The sequence below is a fragment of the Bubalus kerabau genome, chromosome 2 (assembly GCF_029407905.1).
Source record: "Bubalus kerabau isolate K-KA32 ecotype Philippines breed swamp buffalo chromosome 2, PCC_UOA_SB_1v2, whole genome shotgun sequence".
NCBI lineage: Eukaryota > Metazoa > Chordata > Mammalia > Artiodactyla > Bovidae > Bubalus > Bubalus kerabau.
The window spans coordinates 158,417,053-158,428,051 of NC_073625.1; the positions used below are offsets into that span (position 1 = coordinate 158,417,053).

The window sequence follows — 10,999 nt, forward strand, 5'->3', positions numbered from 1 at the left end:
GCTTCTGTGTAGTACAAATCTGAATAGGAAACAACTTAAGGTAATCTTCACTGTAAAAGTATGGTAACTCATTGACATTTTTTTTTTACAATGAATATTACATCCTTAGCTGATGTAATAGCTATTCAAAGGGAGGCTCCAGTGAAACTATATAAATATATTTTACCATTTATTCATCACACAGACACTTTGTTGCAAATCTATGCAATCCATGATTCTGTCACAATGTAACAGATTTACATTTTCCATTTGTCTGTCTGAAGGCAAACATGAGTGTTTGCAGGTCCTATATAAAGTGATATATGTCACTTAAAATATTGTTTGTTTCATTCAGCAGAAGATAAGGATGCCAGGAGAGATGGGAAGGCAAGTGTAAAAGACCAGCATCTTCCAAATTTCAACAAAAAGTTATCCTCTTCCTCCAGCGCTCTCATCCACAAAGACATCAGCCAAGGGAACTCTGCTGTTTCTACTGCCAACTTGTCAATCACAGAACAGTTAGTGTCAGGTCTAAAGGGTGGGAGAACCAAATCAAACATGTTAAGTGATTGCTGGGAACATCAGTGCCTCAGCAGATCCCTCTCTCCAAGGCAGCATTTGGCTCATGATCCTGCAGTTAGCTCATCAAAAGATCTATGTGGTGTGAAAACCAAGGAAAATGGGAATGCTGGGGGCTTCGTGGTAGGGAAAAGCACATTGTCAGGAAGCATCCTTTCTCAAAGCAATCTGGAGATTAAGAAGCTGGAAGGTAACTGGGATAAGGGCAGAGCTGCAACATCCTTTTCTTTGTCAGACGTCTCTACACTCTGTTCTGATGCACCAGATTTACATTCCACTGCAATTCTCCAGGAGAGTGAAATTTCCCACCTTATTGACAATGTCACTTTAACAAATGAGAATGAGCCTGGCAGTTCCATCTCAGCACTGATTGGCCAGTTTGATGAGACTGGCAACCAGGCTAACCCTACAGTTGTTTCTCATCTTCAGAGCTCCAGTGTGATGTCGGGCCATCCTCCTGTGTCCACCATGGACCTAAAAATGCCCTTCAAGCCTGGCTTTTCTAATGGAAAACCCAAGTCATCCTTCCTGTGCTCATCTCCTGAGCAGATTGCACTCTCTGGACACGAGACCTGTCAATGTTCAACACACACAGCTGTTGGTGAAACTATCTGCACTCCTGTCTCTAAAACGAAACCAGACAATGACCTTTCTGGGAAGGCCATGACTGGGGCCATAGAAAACAACCTGCCTCGGTCCTCTAATACTTCTCACTGCTGGTTACCAGAAAGTCCCACCCATGGGAAAGACTGGGAAATCCTGAAGAACCCCAGCCCTGCCACTTCCACTGACTTGACACTGGAGGATGTAATAGCTGCTCCTACTCTCAGTTTAAATTCTGGGGAGAGCAGTCTCGTAGAAATGGATGGAGACTCAGAAAATCTGTCCCTAACAACCTATGAATATAGGAGAGAGGGCACAAGTCACCTCACTTCTCCTTTAAAAGTGAAATACAGTCCAGATGCAGTGGAACATTTTCAAAGAGGCTTGAGAAATGGCTACTGTAAAGAGACTCTCCACCCTTCTGTCTCTGAAATATTCAACAATACCCAAGATGTCAAAAATCAAAGTATCTCTCATCTAGCCTATCAGGGTGCTGGGTTTATGCATAACCACTTCTCAAATTCAGATGCAAAAACGAACCAGACCTCTGGGCCCCTGCCTTGTGCTCATGACTTGCATGCCCCTGCCCCGGAGCAGTCCACACACTCTGCTCTGAAGCTGTCCAGTCCGTGCAAATCCAAAAGTCTTGGGGACTTAACATCAGAGGACATCGCCTGTAATTTTGAAAGCAAGTACCAGTGTATTAGTAAGAGCTTCGTTACCACTGGCATCAGAGACAAGAAGGGCATGACTGTAAAAACAAAGTCGTTAGAGCCTATGGATGCCCTGACCGAGCAGCTGCGGAAACTTGTGTCCTTTGACCAGGAAGATGGCTGCCAAGTGCTGTACTCCAAGCAAGATGCCAATCAATTCCCCAGGGCCTTGGTCAGAAAGTTGTCATCCAGAAGTCAGAGCAGAGTGCGCAATATTGCCAGTCGTGCCAAGGAGAAGCAGGAAGCCAACAGGCAGAAGAGTGTGAACCCCAGCACTGTGGGAGGAGTGGTTCTTCGAAGCAAGCCGTGTGCGCCGGCCCCCACAGGGAACCGGCACTCCACCGGTTCCTACATCGCGGGCTACCTGCGGAGCGCCAAGGGCGGCAGCTTGGAAGGCCGCGGCATCCCCGAGGGCGCATGCGCAGCCCTGCGCTCCGGCCACGCCGACAGGTTCTGTTCACATCATTCTGTTCTGCAGACCGAACCCAGCAGTGATGATAAACCAGAAATTTATTTTCTTTTGAGACTGTGAATTACATAAAGCTGCATTTTCACTGTTAATAAGATATTCTGTAGAATGTCTGAGTTTTTAGGAAATATGGTCCTTGGCTTTGAGATGATTTTCAGATGTATTTTTAAACTCGTATTACAGCCTCCTTTTGACTCCGTGTGTTCTTTTTGCGTTTGTATATAGACCCGGATGACATTTCCTGTGTACCTCTGATCTTTCCTCCCTGAGATGTGAACTCTATTGGTATGATATATGTGCATGCCCTAGATGTGAAACTTCTCAGCAGTTTGGGTTCTATGTTTCACCAAGACGCTCTTTACTCTGTGCTCTCAGCTCACGGTCACAAATGTAGTCATTTTTACTCTCTGCTAAGAGATTTTTACAAAGGACAAAGGGATGAATTCTTTATTTTAAAGCCATTACCATCTTTCCTAGTTTTCCTTCTTTATTGAGAAGCTCAGATGCATTTTTATAACTCAGTTAAAAGAAGATTTAAAAAGTTACCTACCTTACCTTTCAAGATTTCTCTACCCCACCCAGAAGGAGAGTTCAGAGGAGATGGGTAGCTGCCCTCCCCACCCCCCAACCATACCCTCTCATTTTAGAGCCAGGTGTGAGGGTCTGAGGAATAAAGCAAACTTCTGTATATAAGGACAAAATTGTTTGTTTTACATAAATTTTGTTACATATTTTTGCTAATGGCTTTGTATGTAACAAGAACACAGTTGCCAAGCTATTTGTTGTATTTTTGAATTTTCTGATTAAATTATAGGCTGCAAATAATGGCTTTCAGGATGAAGGACTTCCAGCATATGCTAACAATGACATAGCACAAATTGAAAACTTCCCAAAGCTTTCAAGAAAAAAAATATTTTCTCATGCTAAAACCCAAGTGAATATAGATAATTAGAAGAAATCTTTTCCCTTCAGGGAGCCAAGTAACTCTATTTTAGTACCAACATACATTATTTTCACTGTGAATCCATTTTTTATTGCATGTTCAGATGTCCCTCTTTGCTTTTTTGTAATGTTAACCGCAATGATGTTCTTCTTGGAATTCATGAAAATATAATTAAAGGAGATTTTTAAACACTTGGTGATTTTTTTTTTTTTTTCAAAATTGAAGTTCATGTGATGACTATTGAGTAGGGAACCCAGAGCTCTTGGAAATATTTGCCTTTTCATCTCTCTGCAGTAGAAGAGATCACTTCTATGGGGACAGTTTTAAGCAGCATTTTATGTCATTGAGTGTTTTCACTGTGCTTTCAAGAGAGTATTTGCAAGGTGACTTGAGAAGAAATGGAAATGTAATGAGTTGCTTTGCATTTGGTGATGATGTTGCAAGTTTAAAAATCCTTCCCAAATCCTGCCCATGGCAGGAGTGGAATTGGTAAGCAGGCAATGCCGGCAAGAGGCTGTGTTTGACAAATTAGACCACCTGAAGCTTTGCTGTGTGGGGGGAGACTGGAGAGGAAAGCAGTTGGATCCTGCTTTCTCTCATCAGCCTGCTGCTGTAGAACCTGGATCCTGTGCTTCACCACCTCCTGATCCCAGCCAGGTGCCCACCCAACTCCTGCTCACCTTCAGTTGCTGCCGCCACCTCTTGGCACTGCAGCTGCTTCTCACTCCTACACCAGGACTCCATGGAGTCCCTGCTTCTGGAATCGCGTACAGGATTGGAGCCTACCACCATGGCCACTTTGCTCATTAGTCCATTGCACAAGCAGTGAATCTAGCAAGGAGAGAAACTGACCGGCGCTCAGAAAATAGGTCATTCTGTCTCCCTGGTTATTGAAAGTCTCTTTGTGGCTATGCCTATTCTTTCAGAGTCACTCCTGAGAGACTGTAATGTGGCCGTGATCACAAACTGTCTTTGACGTGAGTTCAGGGTCTTTCTTTCTCCAGCAGTTGGTTATCAGGAATAGGTGTGGCTGAGAGAGTGGCATTGCTGCAACAGAGGCAGGTGATATGGCGATCAAGGCAAACAGGCATATTTTTTGCATCTTCTGGAGTACTTGAGTCTTCCTAAGTTTACTGTTTCTTTCATGTAATAGTTCATTTTTGTCCACTCAACCCTTTCCTGGGAGTTTCTGTTAACACTGAGCTCATGATGGGCTGCTTCAGCTGCACAGTTACTTGATGTGCCATTGTTAGGCTCTCCCGCTTTACTTCAGAGGGTATGGCCCTTCCTATTCCAGACCACTGGACCTCTAAAAATCTTACTGATGTCGCAGGCCCCTTGATCATCAAGGACTTGCTGCCCTCCCTCTGACACATTTGTGTTTTAATAGGACATTTAAATTACTTGACTGTTCTCCTTATTAGGTCCAATTAGTAAAATGTCAATCAGTGTAGAAGCCTGGCACAATGCACTGAAGAAAAGCAAGATGGTGGAGATCAGTATAGACTAGACCCTGACAGACAGCAGAAAATTGATCCAGACCTAGAGAGAGACAGTGAAGACTTACTGCTTCCTTGCAACATGAAGATAAACTGCTTTTGATCCTCTCTTTCGATGAGAATCAGACATAAAGCATTCAGCAAAACAATAGTCACAAATAAAGTGCCAGAGGTTGAGTTGATTTCCTCCCATAAAATTCCTATCTAGCGTAGAAGCTGTAATTGGAATAGTATTTTAAATTTAGAGTAGTCCACTGGCACCCACCATGATCAACATGATTTTGGGGGGAAGGTCTGGTAGGTGAAATGAACAGATGTATTATGGGAATCACCATCACTGAATCTTTTAAGTCTTTTGGTACTGATTTCTGCAATTTGTCCTGGCAGATATGGCTTCTGATTTTACTATCTTGGCCTGGATGGAAGGTGCATTGTACCTTTTAAAATTATATTATTCCTTAATTCATAGGTCAGGAAACCAAGGGCCAAGTTCTAAGTGTATCTATCCCATTAGGCATTCAGAGACTAGAGACAGAGCTACAGAGTGGGTCCTTGGAACTATTGGATCCATTGCAAGATGAACCCAAACACCATTTACAATCTGGTGGCTATAAGTCTCCCTTTTAATTGGAAGACCATGGTGGTGGTATGGGTTCTCCAATATTGTCAGCTGTGATCTCATTCTAACCATCCTCAAGATGTCTAGGATTTCTCTGGTTGTCCAGTGGTTAAGAATCTGCACTTCCATTGCAGCAGGCACTGGTTCAATCTTTAACTGGGGAATGAAGGTCCTGCGTGGTGCAGCAAAAAAAGAAAAAAAGATTTCTGGGAATTCCCTTTTCTGTAGTGCACAATTACTCTGGCAAGTTTGAGGAAAGGTTAGAGAGAAACTTGCCATGTTCTGGTGGCATTGTGGGAACCCAACATTCCCTTTAATCAACGGGCTCTGGCTCTGTGAACTGACTTAGATCTAGTAACTGAGGATTGCAGTTTTCCATCAGTGTCTGACAGCAGCATTATGATCATCAGTTTTCAATTCTTTTTGGTTGTATAAATCAAACAAAAGACTAGTCAGTGGTCTTCAAACTTTAGCATACTTTAGCAAATTACCTAGAGGATTCATTCAAACATAGATTGTTGGCCCATACCCCCAGAATTTCTGCATTAGTAGATCTGGCGTGGGGCTTGAGAATTTTCATTTCAAAGAAGTTCCTAGGTGATGCTAAAGCTGCTGATCTTAGGACGACTAAGACCTCCCACACAGGTGGCATGTTCCCTCCTAGAGAATACACTCAGGTGGTGGGTTTGCATGTCTTCATTCTAATATTCTCTTTTTCCTGAGCCTTCTGATCCCTGTCTCACTACTCTGCCAAGTAAGTTCCGACAAACTCACCTCAACTTACTGAGCCATTGTGAATCCAGGCTTAATGGAGTCATCTTAGCTAACTATTAGGACTGGTAGACATTAAATTTTACTAGGACATTATTAAGACTTCCTGGACTTTAAATTCCAACTTATGGATGAGTTGCCCATTTCAACAAATCTCTCCTGTTCAGTGGTACGTTCCAGGTCCACTTGAGGGTCCAACACCCTCAAGATCTACTGCCACAGATGTTTCTCTGGTTCTTGCTTGATGTGTTCATGATATGGTATTACTCCCTGCCTTAAAAGCATCTATGGCTTTCACAAAGTGCCTTAAAATGACAGTCACCGGCCAGAACCTATCTAGGATTTCAGTGCCATCATAAGTAGCCAACCACTACAGAAGTACTAAAATTATCATTACCCCCAATTTATTCAGTTGTTAGAACTACTTGATATCCCCAATCTTACCCTAAGCCTCCACTCATCCCAATCAACCCCAAGTGAGAGCATTAGTAATTCACATGCCAAAGCATGCCACCTGCTATTACTACCCTACTTCTGGTACAGTTGTCTCTGGTACAGTTGTTCTTAGGTTCTTAGAGAAGACTGTCAGAGCAGATAGCTTTTGTGCTAATGTTTTATTGAGGCCCAGTCCTAGGGAAGTTAGAGTGAGAAGAAAAGGAAAGAGAGGTAAAGAAGTAGGGAAAGAAACTATGAAGAGGAGGCTGTGTGATGTCACACAGGCTGGCTGTGATGTCAGAACAAACATAGCTGGTTGCCTGACCTTATGAGACAAAGAGGCCAAATAAAATGACTGCCCTTCAGAACAGTCCAGGAGGGGAAGGAAAGACTGCTATCTGCTGACTATTTTCTGTTTCTTGCCTTTGTTTGTTGAATTCTGCCTCCTTAGGGTGTTAACTTTCTCACCTCTCCAGCTATTGTTACCCAGCCTCTACCAGCTTCCCTGAGGAAGCCAGAGCTCTGTGGGTCTCCATTAGCAAGTGTTCAAATGTAGTCATCTCTACTTGTCAGTGTGTGGAAACTTCCTGATTCATGGTGGTGGCAGTGGCCATAGTAGTTGGGATGTAAAACTGTGAATCAGGTGTGATCCGTGGCTGGGGTTGTGGGGCTGGGATGCAAGGGAGACAGCCATGGTGGGGGTGTTGGCAGGGCCAAGCAGGGTTCATGTATAAATTGGCTTTTGCTCAGCCAGTTGGTATAGGTGTCTGGTCATTTGAACACCTATCAAAGGTCTACGTGATTGTGTGCTAAGTTGCTTCAGTCATGTCTGACTCTTTGTGACCCTATGGACTGTAGCCCGCCAGGCTACTCTGTCCACAGGATTCTCCAGGCAAGACTACTAGAGTGGGTTGCCATGCCCTCCTCATCAAAGGTCTACTGATAAGCAATTTCAATACTGAGACCTAGAAATTAAAAAGAAAAAAGGATTTAGCCAAATTCCTTGACCATATGAAGTTTACAAAATATTCTGTGAAACAGACAAAAAAAGTAGATAAAGGAACACAGTGGGCTAAATGGAGTGATACATGCAAACATGGGAGTAAGCAAGGTGCACAGAAAGGGGCAGCTAGTTTGGTTTGGGGGGACAGAGAAAATTTCTTGGAGGCAGGACCAGTTTCAAGGACACACAACCAGTATCTCAGGTTCTAACACTCAGAAGTGCTCATGCTTGGGGTTTAATGCTGTATGGCCCCCTTTTGAAATTCTTAATCCTGTAGGTTTATCTTTGATATGTGTGTTTTGTATGAAGGACAGTGGGGCACATGCCCGGGGCTTGGAGCCCCCTGCTCAATGCAGTCCCACCTGCTGCCTCCCTGTCTCCCCAGGAGGGGTTCTCAGCAGCCTGCCTTCGGCCGGTGGAGCTAGGGAGCAGTGAGCCTGGCAGGGAGAGGCCTGCACACTGCCATCACCCTCCATCCCCAGCAGAGACCAGGCACGGGGACAAGGAGAGTCAAGGCTGGGCTTGTGCTCCACTGTGTCTTGGGTGGGGCAAGATGGCATTTGTTCCCAGCCTGGGTTGGCAGTTCCATAGTGTTCTTGTCTAGGCAGCTCATGGGGGCATCTCTTTTACCCTCAATGAGGTTCCAAATATGTCCTGTGCAGAGGCTCCAGTTCCTTGGCTTGGGATGGCCAAACGTGTGATGACTGCCTGAATAGCTCACTTTTTCATTTTGCACTGGGCTCAGAAAATTATGTGATCAGCCTGCTTGGGGGTGATGATGCTGGAACTGATTCTTGAAGGATAAATACGAATTTTCCTGATATAAAGGGCAAGGAAGGGGCCGAAAAGAGTCTTCTAAAAAGAGGGAACCTCATGAACAAGTATGTGAAGCATGAAATTGTACCACACATAGATACATAGAGTTGCAAATGCTTCTTTTTTTTTTTTTCCTGTTTTTGAACATCTTGGTGGATGGTGTTCCATCCCCTGAGATGGGAAAGTGAAGGCATGCATGGGTGAGGGGAGAGCTCCCTCTTGGCCACTTTAATTTGAGATTCCTATTATATGGAGATGTCAAGGTGACAGTGTCTGGAGTGACAGGCAGAGCTCAGGGTATGGGTTTGGGAATCTGGCACAGGTGACTGAAAGCCATGGGATGGGTGAGGTTGCCCAGGTAGAGAAAGTAGATAGAGCAGAGAAGGGGATCCGGGATACCCTTATTTTAGATGATGGGGAAGAGAGGAGGACCCAGAAAAGGAGATGAGGAGTATCCGATACGGGAGGAAGAAACTTGGGAGAATGTCATGGAGATGATGATGAAAGTGTTTTAAGAAGGAGGGCTGTACCTAGTTTGAAAGTTTTAAGTAAATACTGGAAGGTCAAGATACTTCACATAAAAATGTAGGTTTTCAGTCTTTCACGAAAAATCGGTCCTGTGAAAACACAGGACCCACAGTCTGCTCGGTAAAAACCAGCTACCGGCCGCTGGAGCTTGAGCTCATCAGTGCGCATGCACTGTGCATCTTCGCAGTCTCCCACCCACTGCCTCTTGTCTCCCTGACTATCAGGATTTGTCAGTCTGCATTTATCATCATGCTTACATTACTGAAAGTCCCACAGGAGAGGGACAGTCTCCCCATCAAAGCCAGGAAAACAAAAGATAGCCCCAAAGAGCTGTGTGTTTTAAAAGCAAAGTTGGAAAGAGCATATTTCTGTGAGGAAGTGATGAATAGTCTATGTGTTTAATAAGAAAATAAAGCCTCTTCAAAAGAAACAGCTCTATTTTACTCGATTATAATCTACTACCTCCATGTCTTCTGCAGGCTTTTGAGTTGACCCTATTTTAAATTCATTTGCAAATTCTGTCTCCAGAAAAAAATATTTCTAAAATGTTTCATCATGTCATTTTTCACATTTAATTAACCTCAGTGAGTCCTGTTGGTGTCCATATTGTCTGAACACAGAATATATGAACTGACTGAGGATGTTTTTCAAATCTAAATTCACACTTCGGAGCATTTTTCCATTGTCCTTTGCTGGCTCTCCTCCCAGCTACCAATTTGGAGCCTAGAGGTATGTGTGACAAGGCCTGACATCACCAGTTCAAATCCTACCCCATAGATCATTTTCTAATCAACAAGGCAGTGCCTGTGCGGCAGGAGGAGTTCACCCTGGTCCCTTCAAGAGCCCTGGCTGGTACAGAGCTACAGGGAGGCTCAGTGCTGGGATGAGGGTTGTGGGCTTTACATCCTATGGTCTGAGCCTTCTTGTCACCCTTTCCCCCACTTCATCTCTTCATCTTGCCACACATGCCCTAGTGCATCACCTCCTGGTGACAGGAAGATTCCAATCCTGAGCTCTGATCATATTAAGGCGTAAAATTGTATTGTAAATTAGAACTTTCATCTCCCAGGAGAAGGGAAAACCAGTCTGTTCAGTCAAGTCTTTTGCAAATTCACAGCAGCGGTTAAAAGTTTGTGATTAAAAACTTTATATCTGGGCCAAACTGCTTGCATTCAAATTTCATTTTTGCCCCATGTACATTTTACCATTATCTGTAAAATGGGAATAATAGTAGACTAATCTCATATGTTGTGAGGATTATGTGAATTGACATGTAAAGTCCTTGATTAATAGTGGTTGGTATTTGGTAAATGTTCAAATTTTTGCTTCTGTACTATAATTATCATCATGCTATTGTTACCTTATGGCATACTGTTTGATCTTTCCACTTAGTTATTATGTAACCACTGAGTTGATCAGTTTCTTTCTCCCTGAAGTATAATCCATTTTTTTGGGGGGGGGGGCAGAATTTTCTAACTTATACACAATTCTATATATCATCCTTTCCTACTGACAGAGACAGAAATTTCTCTTTATAATTTATAGACACATGCATGCTTAGTAGAAGATGGGGAACACATGTATACCTGTGGCGGATTCATTTTGATATTTGGCAAATCTAATACAGTTATGTAAAGTTTAAAAATAAAATAAAATTAAAAAAAAAAAAAAAAAAGAAATAGAATATATTCACCTATAAATATATACAATTTCTAAACAGAAATAATCAAGGAGGGAAATCACTCAGATGTCAAAATTCTTCACTTGTGTCCAGTCTCATTTTTCTTAAATCTTCTAAACCCCTCTTCAATCAGTTCTCTACTCTGAATTCCTTTCCATTCATGTGTTGAATAAGTGGTCATTTTGCCTTGTTCCTCATGCTCTTTCATGATTTTTTTTTTTACATCATTTCATTTCCATTTGGTTTCCACAGTGATACCACAGAGAGTTTTGAACACAGTATGATTTCAGAGAGCCTAATCAATATCCTGAATTTTTTTTTCCAATTACTCCCTCAGTATATTCTCTATCTCCAGTTGCTA

At 43.0% G+C, this 10,999-nt stretch overlaps 1 protein-coding gene across 10 annotated transcripts in view; it reads left to right on the forward strand.

The window, feature by feature from the left end:
- Positions 1-3,477, forward strand: part of PLCH1 (phospholipase C eta 1) — a 251,755-nt gene extending 248,278 nt beyond the window's left edge. For 8 of the 10 annotated variants that reach the window (XM_055569262.1, XM_055569269.1, XM_055569270.1 and 5 more), the window contains one exon: positions 335-3,477. In XM_055569262.1, the coding sequence (XP_055425237.1) occupies positions 335-2,406 (2,072 nt within the window). In that variant the 3' untranslated portion in view covers positions 2,407-3,477. The remainder of the gene's footprint in view (positions 1-334) is intronic. The other 2 variants (XM_055569268.1, XM_055569271.1) reach the window with 1 other exon arrangement.
- The last annotated feature ends 7,522 nt before the right edge of the window (positions 3,478-10,999 follow it).